This window comes from Cucurbita moschata, unplaced genomic scaffold (genome assembly GCF_002738365.1).
Source record: "Cucurbita moschata cultivar Rifu unplaced genomic scaffold, Cmos_1.0 Cmo_Scf00002, whole genome shotgun sequence".
Classification (NCBI taxonomy): Eukaryota; Viridiplantae; Streptophyta; class Magnoliopsida; order Cucurbitales; family Cucurbitaceae; genus Cucurbita; species Cucurbita moschata.
In genome coordinates, this window is record NW_019268518.1 from 1,629,428 (window position 1) to 1,648,616 (window position 19,189).

Sequence of the window (19,189 nt, forward strand, 5' to 3'; positions counted from 1 at the left end):
AAAGGTGTAAAAAGACGGGCAAATTTTTCTCAAAACAAATCAAAGAGAATTTAAAATATAATACACATTATATTTATATTATATCAAAACAATGATCATATATAAGTAGGAATTGACACAAAATATTTAAAACCAAAAGGGTTGAGGACGACGGGTGAGACTTGTCTATGTCACCTGCTCCAAAATCCGCTCCCAACCTCAACAAGCTCCTTATTTACCTGAAAAACATAGAAAACATGGAGTGAGTACAAAGATTCAGCAAGTAGCGTACTCGTAGGCTCTTAATCGTGTCCTTAGTATGCTAGGGTACCACACTCGTTCTTATCTTATTCTAGTTCTTGTTGCAAGTATTTAGGCCCTTTGGTTATGTTCTTGACTTGTGAGTTCTTATCATGATCTGTCCTCTCAGACCTAAAGACATTAGTACTTTGGTTATGGGTTCTTGTCTTTAGAACTTGGATCTTGATCCATGTTCTAGTTTTGAATTGTTGTCTCGTTCTTGGTTACTTTCTATGTTTTGTATTAGGTTTTTATTTTGTTCTCCAAGACACTCCCAGTGGAATTTACGGCACAAATCATGAACCTGACAACCTTTGTCCAAGGCTTCATACATTCCAAGCGACATAGCCTAACTTACGTCCAAGGCTTCATGTGTGTCGTAATTTGGAATTAATTCTTTTCGTGGTGTTCTACAAAAACAAACCTTGGATGTGCAGAAACTGAATGGGGTTAGGCCTCACTTTTGAATTCGCCTAGCTTGACATCGGGATTTCAAGCTTTTAAGCTTCTTTAATGGCGGCCACGATGGAGGGAATAGTCTTACGGCTATTTCAACACTCAATTCCTTCATAAATCTTGTGGGTAATCGTGTTTAGATGGTGTAGGAACAAGTTAAAAGGAAAATGGTGGATAATTTCTCTCGAATTTGGAAGAAATCCGAGAGTAGAAAACTCAAAATATAAGGCTATGACTTGCGATTGGGAGCTCGACTTAACTTGGTTCTTGTTCCAAATGAAAGCTCCAACTTCAAACTTTATAGAGGGAGCTTAAATCGACGTTGATATCTCTACAATCGTCGTAATTTGGAGTTTGAGTTTTTCTAGATTTTTTCGTCGAAAATATCCTCTCCAATCAAAGAGCAACCAACCTCCAATTTAAATTTTAGTCGTTAAATATGATGATGTGTGTCTCCTCTAGAACATACTCAAACTTGGTGAAGATTCAACCGTTGTATTTGAAGATACAAAGTATTTTCTTTTCACTACTCATTACCCCAAACCTGAATTCGAAGTTCAATGTTATTTTGGTATTTTATCATTTTTTATTATTTTATTACTATATTTTTTCCTATTCATTCTCTATATAGAATTAAAAATTGAAAAAATTACATTTTCATCCTTTATGATTACTTTTTTTTTTCTCAATCCTTTTTGAAAGGTTTTAAATCCCGAAAATTATTTGTTAAGGTATTAAAATGACGGGTGGCTTGAATGTCTTAATTCCTTTCTTTGGATCCTTAAGGCCTTACTTGAGCGGCTTAATCTTATTTGAGATACTTTATTCTTATTTTGGGTGTTGCAAGGCGAAAAATGAATATGGGGCTTGAGTTCCCCTCAAGACTGGTCGTGAGCAAGCGTGTCAAGACCACATGTTGTATGGTTGAAAAAGTATGCCCGTGACACTCAATATTTTCTAGAGTTCGCGCCAAAATGCCAACACAAAGCATGAGTCTCAATCCGACACTACAAACATTGAAACTTCATACAGTCTAACAATCTCTTTCATGTATAATTGTGCCCAATTGATATCCACGGTATAAATTGCCTTGCTAGGTAAGAAATGCACCGACTTAGTTAGCTTGTCAACGATTGTATACCCTTTCAATGCCCTAGGTAAACCTATGATAAAGTCCATAGCTATATTCTTTATTTAGATGCCTTTACCTATAGGCACACTAAGCTCTTACTTACAAACCCCGCCATATCTCTCTTCATACTATGCCAAATGTTGTTTCAAATCTTGATACATCTTAATTCCACCGGGATGCATAGAGAATAGAGAATTATGCGTTTCGGTTAAAATCTCAAAACCAAAAATGCCCTCTTTTTTAGACTTTAAAATTAAAAAGATAACGAGAGAGGCCTAATAACAAGAACTTGAGGAAGCAAAAATTAAAATGTATCCGACAAAAACCAATTTAATATATGAAGGTATTGTATTGGAGTTATTTACACACAATTTAATATACTTTTGCTATGTCTTTGAGAACCAGAGATAGCTTACCTCAACTCTGATGGGAGAAAGAATGACAAATTTTGTTGAGCCCCACGAACTGAAAGCATACACCAAAACAGAGACTCATGTATTACAAGCATGGATGCACCAATCTGACCATTGAATTCTAGAACACAAAATATGGTTGAAACTTTATTTTTGTTGCTCATTGGGAAGACGAAATAAACCTTGGCACACGTAATGCAACGATTCTATCAACCCAACTTTTTGTCTGAACCTCGAGGAATATTGAACCATCTCTTTTTGAAAGATCTTTCTTTTTCGTCTGAGGTCCCATCGTCTCCTTGATTCTCAACCTTCGAACTGTCGCCAGTAGATTTACTACTACTTCCATTACTCGTAACACCAGCTCCGATAGGATTTGGTGCTTTTGTGATGGTGAATGACGCGTGTATGCCATCTCGTTGTTTAAGAAGCTCGTCCACCTGAGTTTCAAAACTTTCAGAAATATAGAGAGAAAGAACAGCATATCCATAACTTTGTTAAGTGATAATAGAAACTATAATGAATAAACTAAGTGAAACATAATAAGTGTGCTTCGCTCCGCTCCGCCCTGCCCCGCTCTGCCCCACGATGAATCCTAGTCGAATAAAAACAAGGAAATATCGAAGGCAACTATATCCTGACAAATCCTAGTAGAATCCAAATCCCCAATTTTCCTGTCATTCCCAACTTCAATAGAGGTTACTCCGCAGCTGAAAAAGGAACAGGGGCTTGTAATACTATCTTGTAACTTAGCTCGAGAACCAGCCATAAATATTGACCCTACTGAGTGAACATGGTTCAACTGTAACGGCCCAAGTCCATCGTTAACAGATATTTTCTTCTTTGGGCTTTCTTTTCTAGACTTCCCCCAACGTTTTAAAACACGTCTGCTAGGAGAGGTTTCCACACATTTATAAAGAATGCTTCGTTCTCCTCTCCAACCGATGTGGGATCACACAACTACCCTTTTCAAGCCCCAACATCCTCGCTGGCACTCATTCCTTTCTTCAATCGATATGGAATCTCACAATAATCCTCGCTTAGCCAGAAATGTTGCAAGACAATTAGAAAAGGATTGCATAAAAAGTGGGGGGAAGATTCTTCTCAACTTGATCATCAACTTTCTAACATTAATGTTTGCAGCTACGAAGCACAAACACTTCGTTTTTGACAATATCCATGTCGAACAAAGATACATTTGGACACGTGTTCGACATACTAAATTGAGTCTCTTTCTTTTTTTAAAAAAAAAGAATTGAACATGTGGCAAACATGCCATAGACACTCCTTGAACAGGCTATGCAACCTTTCGGCTTAAAAAGCCCGACCACCAACAATAATACTAAAGCAAGAAAAACCCTAAATCATAAAAGCCTAATCGATTTAAGTGTTAAGAGAAGGTATCCATCCCATTATCAGGTGAGATGATAAAAAATTCAAACCTAGAATGTACCAAAAGAAGTAACAAAAAAAAACATCAGCTAGGCTTCAGTAGAAGTTTTGCAAAAACAGCTCTAACTTTGCATAACATGCTGTTCTCATTAATAAGGTAAGACGATACTTTTCAACAAAGCTGCTCTTATATCCCAACTATGAAACAGAGACATATATCACACATTCTAACACTTAATTGGTCATGTGTCAAACATATGTTAAGCATACAAAACACATACCAAGCATTAGTTGAACAAAATTGACTACAGTTCCAACACTCGTTAACGACACGTCTAACTCTTACAAAGAAAATGTGATGGAAACTAATGAACATATGTCAAACAATTATTGGACAGTAACAAAAGTAATAAAATTTTTATAAATTTACAGGATAGAAGACAACAGAAACATCCTCACTTAATCCCTTTTTCTCAATCTTTTCTGCCGATCTTTTATAACTTTTTTATTTTCTTCAAGATCCCAAATGGATTGTGTATTCAAAGAAAATAATTGAAACATTGCCTCCAACATAACAACGATGGGATCAACTTACCCTTGAATCTTTTTATTAAAGTTATCTGCTTTCTTTCATCACCTCTTAACTTTAAAACGGACTACAAGCCAAACGAAAACGTTGCAAGCCATTCAACATACCAAAGAATGAAAGAATCAAAACTGATCTCCTCTGGAATTATCTAATTATGCTATCTAAATTTATAATTTCAATGAAAAGGAAAGAAAAATAAGAATATGGCATTTCCATCATCCTATAAGAATGCTTGTAGAGTGAGAACACTGAGGGATGTAGATATGACTTCAACAAATTGCCACTTACATGCTATCAACAGACGTGTCGACATCTATGGACATATAAGGGATGACATTTATTGCTTGGCTTTGGCCTAGATATTAAGAAACCAAAATATGAAAAAACATGATCTAAATTACAAGAATGACCAATGAAAACTTACAGACTGTTTTTCCTCATTGTATCTTTTTGTCACTTCTTGGAAGCGTGCTAATGCCTATGGAACATCATACCAAAGCAATTAATAAAAAATAAGTAATAGTGTGAGAGAGAGGAGGGAGGGAAGGCAAAGAATATTTCAACACCTTCCGGTATTCTGTCTCGAATTGCCGTAGCTCATTTCTCTTTCTCAAAATTTGAGCTTCGACATCTTTCAGTTTTTCTGTTGTCTCTGCATAATCTTTTGTACATAGTGCCTCAATAGTATATGCAGCAGTCTTGAAAAAGTTATCTCCTGGATAAACACGGAATATATTAAAAAAGCAGTTAACACGAAACGGAACAAAATTTGAAAGATGAATTAAGAAATCTAAGTTAAGACCATAAACAGCAAAAATATGGGTGCCAGCCTTTAGCTCTGAGACCTCACAAGGCTGAAGACCTTCCAAACTCTTGAAGAAAGCAGCCTCAGGGTCCTTAGCCATTGCCAACTGCAACAACACATGAATTCATTCAACCATCAAATTTCATCGTAACGAAAAATATGACGTGATGACCGTTCTGGTCAAAAGTATAGGAAACACCAGTAAACTACACATAATTGGAACTTGAAGTACCGCATTGACAGTGGAATCCATCCTGTACACTTGAAAATGCAAAAAGTACAACCCAGCAGACGTTACTTTCCCAGTCTTCTCACTATCTTCCTACGGAAAAGCAATGGAAAAACCATAGTACTAAAGTCAACACGAAGTTAAATCATAGATTCCCAAAATTAATCTACTCAAGAACTATTTTACAAGTTCGGATCCACATGACAGGCTATGGATATGGTAAGCTTTCATCGAACTACTCACGGTAAACCTACTATAAAACACAGTTCAAAGTATGTCCTCAAGTATCATAAAACTGAAAGGAGGGAATTTTTCCAAACATCTCCAATGGAAAAATCGAAAAGAAATTTTTTTAACATATATCCATCTTTTTTTTTTCTTGAACAAGAAAAAATTCATCCATCCAGCTTTAGAGATAGCCATACAGAAGCTCATTGGACAATTGACATTAAAGACTTGGGGCAAGGACAACTAAATAGCTTTAGGAATAAACAATTCATCTTTCCTTCTAAATTTCACTAGCTATCCTCATAAAATAACCTCATTTAAGTTATGAATCAATTTTAAATAAAATAAGTTGCTTAGTGACGAGGACAAGTTGATTCCTCAAGAACTTCCACCATTACTCTACTGTGGTGCTCAAGAACCATAATAATAACCTCATTTAAATTATGAATCAATTTTACACATACATTTTGAAAGGTGATACCTGTATGGCCAAACTATAACCGCCACTGACATCATGTTCAAAAAAGAGCAGCTGGAATAAAAAAAGGATAAGCACAGAAATCAGTAACATGAAACGGCTTACAAAGCGGATGCACATGAGAACAAGACCAAGAATCAAGAAAATTTGCACATATCAGAAGAGCCCCATTTGGATGAAAGTTACTGGCAAAACTACACCTTGAATTTACTTTGTGAAGTTGAAGTAACCCTTATAGCAATTCCTGCCTGAGCTTGCTCTTCGTTAATTGTCACACCAAAAAAGTGAGCGCATTGCTTATCCACCTACAATAAACAAACATAACAAGATATCAGAAATACTGGAAATGTTGCTGCTGTTCTACCATCTTGATGTAAGCAATATATGATGCACCTTGCCACTAACTGATGTTCCAATAGGAAGAGGCCTGACTGTAACAGTTCCATTCAGAGCTTCTTCAAGAACATTAGCAGAAACTGTAGTCTTAATAGGAACACCCAGCTTACTAAAAAATAAATAATAAAAGTGATCAAGAAAAATCTAGACGACTAGACCAGTAAATAACTCAATAAATGTGCACCTGAACAAAGCTGCAAACATGGTATTGACAGTTCCAAGATTGGACAAGTCTATTTCCATATCCATGCCACTAGCATCAAGGGCCTGAACACATTAATTACACGATGGAAGAGTGAATTAACAATCTTGACCTCAATTTGAATCTCAGAGAAAGCTTTGATTGGGAAAAATAAAATACTGTGTATGGGATGGAAATATGTGTAAGCCACATAAGGCCTACAAAAGTATATAAATCTTGAATTTGAAAATAATGAAGTATCTCTTTAAATATTGTCCATACAAACCAAGTACTACAAAGCATCATAACAAGTTGATGGTGACAAGGAGACATGCACCTCAAAGCCAGCACTGTCATATTGCCTTCTCTTCTCTGGATCAGATAGGATGCTATAAGAATATGCGACCTCCTTAAAAAGTTCTGAAGCTTCAGGGTTACTTCCATTCTTGTCTGGATGATATCTGCCACATTTTTGGGGGGTAAGAATCACTTTGCAGACAGATGGTTAAAAGATGACAATAAATTTATTTCTTTTTATATAAAAATTTGAAGGTGGAAGGGAGGAAATTGAAATGTGTAACTCAATTTAGTTGTGAAGGTCCAGGCTCACTGATAGTAGATATTATCCTCTTTGGGCTTTCCCTTTCGGGCTTTCCCTCAAGGTTTTTAAAACGTATCTACTAGGGAGAAGTTTCCACACCCTTATAAAAGGTGTTTCGTTCTCCTCCCAAACCGACGTGGGATCTCACGATCCACCCCCCTTCAGGGCCCAGCTCCTTGTTGGCACACCGCCTCGTGTCCACCCCCTTTTGGGCTTAGCCTCCTCACTGGCACATCATCCGATGTCTGGCTCTGATACCATTTGTAACGGTTTAGGCCCACCGCTAGCAAATATTGTCCTATTGGGACTTTCCCTCAAGATTTTTAAAACGTGTCTACTAGGGAGAGGTTTTCACACCCTTATAAAGGGTGTTTCGTTCTCCTCCCCAACTGGTGTGGGTTCTCACATTAATACACCAAGAGCCTAGCTAAAATCTTATTTTGTAACCACTCACAACAATTCGTAATTTAATGTTAATGCACCTAGAGCCTAGCTGAACTGTAACAGAGCTGAATATCAATCACCACCCGAGTTCCAAACATGCTGAAAAGATGAAGAAAAAGAAAATTCCATCTTCCATCCATATTTCAGATATTACTCTCAAACAAAATGTCCGACCAAATTAACCATAATAATCATTATGTTCTTTAAAATTAGACCAACTCAGATTAAAATAAGCTTCTTACGTCTCAACTTGAGCATTTGCATACATCATCTTCCCATTCATTATTGAAGGGGAGCAAGAATTACGATAAAATATGAACTAAAGACGATCAAATTTCAGTAATACGAAGTGTATAGCAAGAGGAATTACTTGAGAGCAAGCTTCCTATAAGCAGTCTTGATGTCCTGATCAGTGGAATCCCTGGACACGCTTAGAACCTCATAGGGGTCCCGTCGAGGCGCTGGAGCGGAAGGTCCTTCCGACTTTGAACCCGTCTTCATCTCTCCTATGAACGGGGGAAAGGTCTGTATCCTCTCAAATCGCTGCAAGAATTGGAAAATTACCGAATTTCAAGAAGAAAATCTCGAAATTCAAGAGCGGAAGAACAAATTATGTGAAAACCATTAAAAAAAAAAAATGCATCAACGTCAAAGCCTATTTCGGATTGAGCTCAATTTTCAGAAGATTAAAGGAAGCAAGTAATAATCCGTCAGTCAGGATCCAATCCACAAACAAGAGGCGTTAATACACAAAATGATTCAAAATCATGGAAAAGCAAATGAGACCTGGGGTTTCCGAAGATTTGCAGAGAATGTGGAGAAATTTTTGCAAGGAATTATCGTACAAATGGTGTATTCCTAATTGTTTCCCTCTTTTTCCTTCATTTTTCTTTGTCCGTTCTACCGCTACCCTTCAGACAACAAAATACAAAAAACGACAAGAAAAAAAAAAAAACCTCATTTCTTGAGAATTGAACCCGGGCCAAGTGAGCCGAACCGAACCAAATCGTAAACTCCTAATATTTGCTAGAGTAAGCAGGTAAGTATCGCATTCATTTTTAAATAATTTTAGTTATATTAACTCCTTTTTAGCTTGTTAGGTGTATGTTTCATTGAAGTATTTACATACATTATGCATTTTAAAAGTAAAAAAATAAAAATTTAAAATTTAAAGAATAGTACGATCAAAACCATTATCGAACATTTAAATAAAAAGAAGTCTGAATTGAGAGGAGCTTCCTTTCGTTCGGATATGACGAAAGTGAGAATTATCTATGTTCAACCTTAAATGAAAGGATCTAAAGGAAGGAAAGAACCTCTCTTCTGCTTAGTTGTACAAATGTAATGCATACTAACTACTTAGTTTATCTTCATGGTTCTTCGCCCCTCTCAAGGTAGGTTTACAGAACAATGAGCTTGTTTAAGGAATTCTTGACTGTTTTCACACACAATAGTGGCACTTACCATGAGCTAAATAACTTATGTAGTCCCTCGTCTCTTCTAAAAGCTGGTTTACACGCCCTCGATTCACTTCTACATACAATAGTGACTCTTCAATTGATACCATTAATGATGCTAGCAGTCTCGTAAGTTCTCTTAATTTCTTTTAGAAGTTGTGGAGGTTTACTAGGTTCTTAAATCGCATCTTGCATATATGGGACAGACGAGACTAGTGTCACAATCGTACTCTTGATCGCAACGGACTTGGAATTGTGCGACACTCACTTTCCAACGACAGGTGAGCTAAGTCAATTCGTTCTTGCGTCGCTTACCACCAAGCGACGTATGCTCGAGTCTCTGGCCTCGGTTTAAGAGAAAGTTTTTAGAAAACGAGGGCAAAGAGAGATTTTTGAAAGAGACGTTATATAAGCAAGCAAGAGAGTAACAACAACGACTCACAGTATATAACCTTGGGTAGGGAGAAGTTGACAACTAATCATATTTCCTTATACTACATTCTCAGGTATTTCATGTTTGGCAGACCTAGACATGATTTTTACGAAATGTCATACTCCCTAGAAATACAAAAGTAAAACACTAGAACATGGAAAGACATAAAAGGGTTTGGCTTGTCATGGGCAATGCGACCATGGGCAACACGCCTTGGACGAGCATGACCGTGACATCCTCCCCCACCTAATTGGTTGACGTCTCTGTCAACCGACTACTTTCAAACCTGGTGAAGGGGTGGCAGTGGAGTTCAGATCTTCAGCGCGTTTCCAGCTGGTTTCCTCCGTAGGGAGATTCTTCCATTTGACAAGGAATTCGTGAATCTTCCGTACGGGTCTTCCTATCTTCCAAACTCTGTCGGCTAGGATCTCCTCTATTTCTTTGGTGTTTCTTTGTTTCAGATCGATGCTCGGTCTCGTGATTACATTTTGCTGGTCGTCGTCTGGATTAGGATGATAGGGCTTCAAGTTGCTCACATGAATTACTGGGTGGATTTTCATCCATGTGGGTAGCGCAATTCTGTAGGAAGTAACCCCGATCTTTTTAAGGACTTCAACCAGGCCTTCACATTGTCGAACTAGTCTCTGGTTCTTTCGGCTGTGGAATCTGATCTGTTCTGGTCTCAACTTGATGAGGACTTGGTCTCCTACTTGGAATTGGAGGGGGCGACGCTTCTTGTCCGCCCACTTCTTCATATGCTTAGAAGCTTTCTCCAAATATGCCTGGGCTATATCTGTTGTCTGCTTTCATTCTCTGGTGAAATTTTGAGCTGGATCGATGCGCGACATCATCAAGGAACAGTTACATAAAGATCCATCGGCCAAAGCCGTCGTCGAACTAGCTAAAGCTGGAAAAACACGACAGTTTTGGGTCGAGGGAGATCTCCTGATGACCAAAGGAAACAGATTGTATGTCCCAAGAACGGGAGAACTGAGGAAGAAGCTCATTCAGGAATGTCATGATACCTTATGGGCCGGACACCCGGGGTGGCAAAGAACATACGCCCTAATAAAGAAGGGGTACTTTTGGCCGAACATGCGAGATGACATCATGCAATACACCAAGACGTGCCTCATCTGTCAACAGGACAAGGTCGAGAAAGCCAAAGTCTCAGGACTCTTGGAACCTCTACCTGTGCCAACAAGACCCTGGAAAAGTGTATCTCTGGACTTCATAACACACCTTCCAAAAGTCGGAGAATATGACGTCATCTTGGTTATCGTAGACCGATTCTCAAAATATGCGACATTCATCCCCACTCCAAAATTATGCTCGGCAGAACTCACCGCCCAACTATTTTTCAAACACGTTGTAAAGTTATGGGGCATTCCGTCAAGCATCATCAGTGATAGGGATAGTAGATTCATTGGGACATTCTGGACTGAGTCGAGAACTATCTGACATAATCCCTTATGTGCCCCTGATATCTAGCATCAGGGTCGAGAACTATCTGACATAATCCCTTATGCTTCCAGATTGTTTCAGGGTTATTAATTTTTCCATTGCCATGTGTTCTAAGTTTTCGGGTAAGAATTGGTCCCTCAACTCTCTCTTGAGGTCTTCTCACGAGTCGATGGTGCACAATCCATTCTCGATGTCTTGCACCTTTGTACGCCACCAAAATTTTGCATCGTCTATGAGATGCATTGAGGCTACTGTCACTTTTATGTCATCGGTACAAGTCATTGTGGCTTTGAAGTACTGTTCGACATCAAAGATGAAGTTCTCCAACTCTTTGGCGTCCCGATTCTCTTTGAAGGGTCTGGGGTCTGGGAACTTTAGCTTCTTGGATAGGGTATTAGTTTGCCCAGCCGTGACGTTCTCCACGGGTCACCCCAATTTGGGTGTTCATGTCGGCCATCTTTTCTTGGATGGCATCGATCGTTGTTCTGAATTCGTCAGCTAATCCATTGAATAAACTCATCATTGTATTTTGTAGCACATCGAACTCTTCGTCACGTCCCTCCTTGTGCACGATAGAGCTATCGGGGCTACCAGAAGGTCTTGAGCTGCTCATAGGAGCAACTCTTTCTTCGAGCGAGACCACTCGAAACATTAATTCTGCAATTGGCAACTCATCCAGGCGGTTGCCCATTGCGTCAATTTGTACGACTTTTCCATTCAATTCCGTCACCCGTTCTTCCAAGAAGCGGATGGTGTCAGGGACTTCTTTGAGGAATAGCATTTCCTCCTCTATTAAAGTAAGCTGGTCGGCTTGTGATTTGGGTGTCGACATAGTTTCGGTCTTTGCTATGTCACGGAGCTAACAAAGCTCTGATACCACTTGTCACAATCGCACTCTTGATGGTAGCGGACTTGCGATTGTGCGGCACTCACTTTCCAACGACAAGTGAGCTAAGCCAATTCATTCTTGCGTCGCCTACGACCAAGCGACGTATGCTCGAGCCTCTGGCTTCGGTTTAAGAGAAGGTTTTTAGAAAACGAAGGCAGAGAGATTTTCGAAAGAGAGATTTTTGAAAGAGACGTTATATAAGCAAGCAAGAGAGTAACAACAACGGCTCACAGTATATAACCTTGGGTAGGGAGAAGTTGACAACTAGTCATATCCCCCTATAGTACATTCTGAGGCATTTCATGTCTAGCAGGCCTAGACATGATTTTTTCGAAACATCATATTCCCTAGAAATACAAAGTAAAATACTAGAACATGGAAAGACATAAAGGGTTTGGCTTGTTATGGGCATGCGGCCATGGGCAACACGCCTTGGACGAGCATGACTGTAACAACTAGCTCCTCGGGAATTTGGGTGCTCTCAAGCCTAGACCTCTAATTAGCGCTCACAATCCTAGGGTGATTGGTCTACTAAAAAACACATTGACCTAAGTCTTTATAACGGCTCAAGCCCACTGCTAGCAGATATTGTCTTCTTTGAGCTTTTTCTTTCGTGCTTCCCCTCAAGGTTTTTTTAAATGCTTCTGCTAGGAAGAAGTTTCCACATCCTTACAAAGAATGCTTCGTTCTCCTCCCCAACCGATGTGGGATCTCATAATTTACCCCGCCCCCTTCAGGGCCCAGCGTTCTCGGTCACACTTGTTCTCTTCTCCAATCGATGTGGGACCCCCCAATCCACCCCCCTTTGGGGCTCAGCGTCCTTACTGGTACACTGCCTCGTGTACATCCCCCTTTGGGGATCAGCCTCCTCGCTGGCACATCGCCCAGTGTTTGGCTCTGATACCATTTGTAATGCCCCAAGCCCACCGCTAATAGATATTGTTCTCTTTGGGCTTTCCTTTTCGGGCTTCCCCTCAATGTTTTTTAAACGCGTCTTCTGGGGAAAAGTTTCCACACCCTTACAAAGAATGCTTCGTTCTCCTCCCCAACCGACGTGGGATCTCATAGTCAACGTGTAAACCGCTCGTGTAATGCCCAAATGTTAATTTGGTTCTCCAATGCATGCTTTGTTAGGGAGATATTCCCTATAGATCACCTAAAGCATGGAAAACATAATCTAAACATCCATACAAACTCGACAAGAAGATAACATCTATTAATCACTCTAAGCACGTATCACAACATCTCATCCTCCTTTCTAGCACAACGAAAAGCATTAAAATAGGCATACAACATAAATTCTCATCTTATAGCCATTTCGGTAAGTTTCTATAACATACATAACACTCTCATCCTAATTGTCATTCTAGAGTCCTATCCATGCATATTCTAACCACCTAATGTAAGATATGCTCACATGTTAGCACGTCCTAGTGATCCTTATAAGTATTACTTGAGAAAAGTCTAAATTGTTACTTACATGAACGACGTGGCTCTATCCATGCCTGATGTGGGTCCCTTCTCCTTCAAACGCTCATTTACTACTTCACTCAAATCAACTTTATTCATTCACCAAGTCTAAATAGTTTTAATAGTTTTAGTGAAGAGATATAAATGTGTTGGTCCAAAACTAAAAATTCATCATTCTTGAGGTCTGTTCCAACTTTGACTACTAGTTCGATTCAACTCTAGTTTTCTTCACATAAGTTGTGCCAAATTCTTCCAAAAAAAAAAAAAACAACGTATCAAATTTTAGAACCTAATTCCAATAAAATCTCATGCATTGGGAGGTGAAACTAAATCTTTTACATGGGTTGGGTTGGGTTGGGTTAGGTTAAGAGAATTTTTGGACTAACACATGTTCGAGTTGGTTGGATTCTTAATTTTTTTTTTAAAAAAAAAAAACTTTTATTTACCCACAATACATAATCATTCAATACAATATGAGATAGAAGATATTAAAAGTTCATAAATAATACACAAATCAATCTATAATCATTCAAATAAACAAATTCTTCTACAACAAGGTAGAATTGTAACATCCTACCATACTTCAACATTGGAATAAAACTAAAGACAAATAAATACAAACACTTTCCGAGCCATTGGTTACTCCAAAGTAAGAAAAATTCAAGGAGGGATCTTGAAATTAAAAAACAATAAAAATAATTAATTTTAAAAAATTGTGCATAACAAAATATAAACTACTATAAACCCATTTTATTAAAAATAGACTTATTTAAGCATGACATCCATGGAGCTAGAGAGAACTAAATTATCTGAAAAATTAGAAAAATATGAATTGTGACATAATAATTTTTAGTAGATTTCAATAAAGAGATAATAAATAGGGTAGACCTTAAATTACCTAAATTTTAGAACAAAATCTTAAAAGCTTCTGAGGAAGATGTAATGACCTTATTTTTTTTATCAATCAAATTTTGTGTACATAGCTACCATAAACATTGTAACTACCAAAACATTTTAGACAATTTTTTTTAATAAAATTTGGTATTTATAATTATTTAGTTTTCACAAGTCCGATGAGGAAAATGATGGATTGAGAGTAAAAAGAATCTTAAATGAACTTTTAGAATTGCTTTCCGACCAACACAAAGACAGAAGTTTTGAAAAACAAAAACAATATGCTTTAAAATTACTCAAATATATACCTAATCTATAAACCTAAATGTATGCATGAATCATAATGGATGAACAATAATGTATTTAAAAATATGACTAGTTTGTTAGTTTATTCCTACTGCAAATAATTTTTTAAAAATAATATGAAATATTGATTTTTAAGAGAGAACTCCAAGTTGTTTTCAAGACCGTGAAACACTCAAAATATTAAGTAAATTTATATGAGACTCATTATGATATTAAGGGTAGGTATCACCGGTAAGTTTGACATTGCTCGAGATTCTTCACTACGAGCAACTCTCACATCTTTGTAAATTTGACTTTTGTTAGGGCTTTGGTGAGATTGTCCTTACGTTGCTCTCCAGTGTCAACTTTGTTTGGTCCGTGATCAACTTTGTCTTTTTAAAAAAAAAATTCAATTTTGCAATATGCAATTTCTTCAACTTCTCTTTTGTGCAGGAACTTCACCATCATAATTGCATGTAGAAACTTCTTGTAAGGTACTTCTCTATCTTTCAACATTGCTTCCAAGACTACAAGTTCTTCCGAATTTTTTGAGGCACCATCAATCTCAAGCAAGTTGGATAACCCAACTAGGTATTCGATAAAAACGGTCGAAACAAGTTGGTAATTGTAACTCCCATTGTTGTTGGATTCTTGTTTCTTTTCAAGTCTGTCTCTGGGCCTCTTTGATTGTGATGACAAGTTCGATATCTCATTTTTCTTACACTTTGGTGGCCTCCCTTTAGGCTTCATTGGTTGAGATAATAAGTCTAATGTACACCGACTTGTAGGTTGCTCTTTGCTGACTAAAGTAGCCTCTAGTTTCTTCTTATCTCTGATCTTTCGTTTCTTCTTCTCGACACACTAGTTTTTCTTTTTTCCTTTCTTGCTACCAATTATGAAAGATGTTGATGCTCTTTCATTAGTATCTTGATTTTGCGGCCATTTTACCTTCAACAAGGCTCCTTTTCTGTTGAATATCTTAAGGAACGAGCCGACTAACTTTGTTCTAATGCCTTCTTTTGTCATTTGACCTTGGTTAATAATATTAGCCTTCAAACTCTGACTAATAATATTAGCAATCAAACTCGAGATGTAATATACTTTGGTTAGTAGACGTTGATCTCCATTCTTGCATTCGTACAAGATGGATCCTTTGTCTTAGATCGGTACAGTTGATCCATCACAAAGATTCATATTTCCAATGAGCTTCTCATCAAGCTCCTAGAACTTTGTTCGATCTCTAGTCATGCAATTGCTCACTCCAAATTTTAATAAAGAAAAAGAAAGAATCTAGATCACAAATGGAAATAATAAATTTGCTTAAAAAAGAAGGGTGACAATGTGGAACTTGGAATGACAAGAAAACTAATAATAATTTCTATAAAAAAATTGTAAGTAGTTCTACTATTAGCTTGGTTGGATGAATTGTATTATGTATGATGACGCGTGTCCCATGACCTCTCCACGTGTCATATGTATGCATGATATATTAAGATATGCTATCTTGTTCGATTTTATGCTATGATATGTTATGTCATATCATGTCATGCTATGTTATGCCATATTATGTCACGTTATGCTATGATAATCTATGTCATTTAATAAAGGTATGCTATTTTGTGATCATGTCACGTTGTATAAAATTGTTATGAAATCATTAATCTATGATGCATAAAATTTCGTAGACCATGCCATGAGAGCTATGCAATGTATTACAGAATGTATAGGAATTATGTAAGCATAATTCACATACTTATTAAGTTATAGATAAATGGAGATTTATCTTGCATCATACATTATGACATGATTATAAATGATGGGGACCTCATGCATATTTGTGCTCTCCAATATGATGAGTTTGGACGCGTACGTTACGACTAAGGAGTTTTTACATTTATGTTCATCATGATGTTATGCGGGTTCTTTCCCTCTGTGGTGTTCGACAAGAGTCCATTAACGATGCTAGTTTGACGAGCCAGACTTATAGAGTGTGCGAGCCCATCTAGTAGGTCCATGCTTGCACGTGCGGGTCATGTGCAGAAAAGTACTACACATCCAATTTTATCTGAACTGAAAAGTTGTCTAAGGTCATGCTATGATATGTGAAAAAGGATAAGAACCACCATATTGCATGTGTTTGCATTTTTTGACTCTAATAGTGGAGTTACGAGTATTTCTTAAAATACTCAAGTCATGTACTGCTCTTACATTTTAAGTAAAGATAAGACATCCATGTACGTATGATAGCGGTATCGTGATGAAGGTCATGGAACCAATGATAGGGTACTTACATTTTGTCTATTTGATAACCTTAGGTCATATTAGGCCATTAATTTGTTTTCCTTTTGATGTTACAAGTGTATTTATTTTTGTTTTATATGTTTTAAATATTTTTACTTTACTATATTCAATGAACGTTTTCATATTTAACAGTCATGTTATGCATGTAGTAGCGACTTTATTTTAATAGAAAAATAAAGTCGTTACACATTCACATGTTTATTTATGTTTTCATTATTTTTTTTTTAAAAAAAAATTGAAAGGTGATGATTTTGTGTAAAGTGGGAGGCATTGCTTTTTAGGAGTGGAATGAAATTTGGGTTTTGTTTGTGAATGCTTTTGCATATCTGGTCCAAATTCCTATTCCCATTTCCTCCTGCCTTTTTTTATCTTTTCTACACATTCTTCAAAAAAGAGAAAAAAAAAAAAAAGAAAAAAACACTCCCAATAACAACCACATTAATACCCATCAGATCTCGATTATTCTTTGTTTGATATCATTATCATATTTTAAGTACTATCCTCAACTTTATCATCGTTCTTTAATAGAAATTTGAATCTTTTCATGAAAATTTAACGTTTTGAATCTAGATCGTTTGTGGGTATTAAGCCCTAAATGTTAGAACTAAATTAGAAGGAATAAAGAAAAAAGAAGAGGGTCCCTCCCACATGTAGGCCACTAACTCTTGAACATGGCAAGAATCTATTCAAAAAAGTTAAAAGGGAAGAGGTATATTCTTATGCCACTCCGACTCTCAATCTCTACACCATTTTCAAATTAATGGGTGTTAAATGACCACGACTCTATACAATGGTATGATATTGTTCACTTTGAGCATAAGTTCTTATAGTTTTGCTTTGAGTTTTCTCAAAACAGTGTCGTACCAATGGAGATAGTATTTTTAATTATAAACTCACGATCATTGCTAAACGAGGAGACGTGGGGCTTTCATCATCCAACAATCAGAATTTCAAATACAAAAATCATTTCCCTATAACAAATTATTTCCCCAAACCCCCTTGTGATTAACATCTCAATACTTCCCTAATTCCTATTTTAAGTTAACAAAATTTTAAAATATACTAAAAAACAGCTAAATATTTGATCACACAATTTTTTTTTTTAAAACAATTATAGAAAGGGTTAAAAAGGAGGGAAAAAAACCATCCATTACTCGGGGATGCTGGCAAGCAGTGGCCGCCACGTTTTCCGGAGCAAGTATTTGTGTCGGAAACCGGTCCAACCCGGTCTAGGCGAACCTGGATGCCAACTGGTCGGTCCAATCTCACCATCCTCCTCCCTACAAACCGGAGTCACGTTCCGGATCGGAGCTGCCGCAACGGTCTCGTTAATCTCGCCGTCGGATTCATCATACGGCGGTGATGACACGAACAAATCCTTCAACGTGTTGCTCCGAGACAAATCCTTGTGGTCGTCTCGTTTCTTATCCGGCAAGGCGCGGCGACGGGGCGAGCGGCGGGCGGAATTCCGAGTGAGGAGCATCCGGAGGGTGGTTTTGCGGCGGCGGAGGTGAACGAGAGGGCTGGTCCTAGGGCTCAAGGTGGGACTCTGAGCGACGCCGCAGTGGGTCGGGAGGAGCTTGAATTTGAGAAGCGACGCCATGGAAAAAGGTTAAGAATGAATCGAATCGACGGTGTGCGTATTTGGAGTTACACACAGAGAGAGAGAGAGAGAGAGAGAGAGGCTTTGGAATTTGAAAAAATGGTAAATGATTGAAGGCCGGAATTTGAACACGATTTTGATGGCACTCCCAATTTTTTTTTTTTCTCTCTCCCGTCAATTTTGGGACATTTTAGGTCTGATGGGTGTAAACATGATTTTGGCAAACATACCCGTGTTGACAAGGGGGAAAAGTAAAGACCTAACTATACATGAAAACAATTAAAAGGGGTTTAGAATGGGCATACGACCATGGAGAACACGTCCTGGACAAGCATGACCGTGACATCCAACCCCACTCAATTGGCTGATGTCCTTGTGATTTGACTCTTCACAAACTCAATATATAGAGTCGTTCTCCAATATGGTATGTAGAAATGACTCGACATGGATACCAGAGAGTTCACGCCTCAATAGTATTCAAATAGAGGATGTCTGAGATGTGTCGATTATAAAAGTTGACTAATGGGTCTATTCTCGATAAGTGTATCTTAGCGAGCAGCAAAGGCCAATGACATTTAAGGTCTTGGATGACATCATGAAGCATCGATGAGACTTAAGAATCCTCGATTAACAATGTATTGAGCCAATATGCACTAATAAGCAATACAATGCCTCGATAGGTTCCAGTAAGTGTTGAAATCACCAATAAACTCTAGTTGAGCATGTTAAGGTTGTTTTGACCCAACCAAGGGTTTAAACACATTGATGTA

At 37.7% G+C, this 19,189-nt stretch overlaps 2 protein-coding genes across 6 annotated transcripts in view; both read right to left on the reverse strand.

Moving 5' to 3' along the window:
• LOC111460282 (chaperone protein dnaJ 15-like) overlaps positions 1–8,524 on the reverse strand; it is a 33,687-nt gene extending 25,163 nt beyond the window's left edge. The window contains exons 1-13 of one of the 5 annotated variants that reach the window (XM_023103490.1): positions 8,410–8,524; positions 7,994–8,166; positions 6,916–7,039; positions 6,582–6,664; positions 6,395–6,506; positions 6,202–6,306; positions 6,005–6,055; positions 5,299–5,388; positions 5,064–5,172; positions 4,828–4,976; positions 4,686–4,739; positions 2,463–2,720; positions 2,172–2,332 (exon numbers count right to left, since the gene is read on the reverse strand). In XM_023103490.1, the coding sequence (XP_022959258.1) occupies positions 2,490–2,720; positions 4,686–4,739; positions 4,828–4,976; positions 5,064–5,172; positions 5,299–5,388; positions 6,005–6,055; positions 6,202–6,306; positions 6,395–6,506; positions 6,582–6,664; positions 6,916–7,039; positions 7,994–8,124 (1,239 nt within the window). In that variant the 5' untranslated portion in view covers positions 8,125–8,166; positions 8,410–8,524 and the 3' untranslated portion in view covers positions 2,172–2,332; positions 2,463–2,489. Of the gene's footprint in view, positions 1–2,171; positions 2,721–4,685; positions 4,740–4,827; positions 4,977–5,063; positions 5,173–5,298; positions 5,389–6,004; positions 6,056–6,201; positions 6,307–6,394; positions 6,507–6,581; positions 6,665–6,915; positions 7,040–7,993; positions 8,207–8,409 lie in introns of those variants that run through there. The other 4 variants (XM_023103497.1, XM_023103471.1, XM_023103481.1 and 1 more) reach the window with 4 other exon arrangements.
• A 9,418-nt stretch (positions 8,525–17,942) lies between these two features.
• LOC111463373 lies at positions 17,943–18,554 on the reverse strand. The gene has a single exon (XM_023107295.1). It carries the CDS (start codon positions 18,417–18,419, stop codon positions 17,967–17,969), a length of 453 nt encoding a protein of 150 aa, XP_022963063.1. The 5' UTR covers positions 18,420–18,554; the 3' UTR covers positions 17,943–17,966.
• Positions 18,555–19,189: the final 635 nt, after the last annotated feature.

Excerpts from the sequence above, each read along its gene's own strand:
- LOC111463373 (XM_023107295.1), bottom strand. The coding sequence starts at position 18,419 with ATGGCGTCGCTTCTCAAATTCAAGCTCCTCCCGACCCACTGCGGCGTC.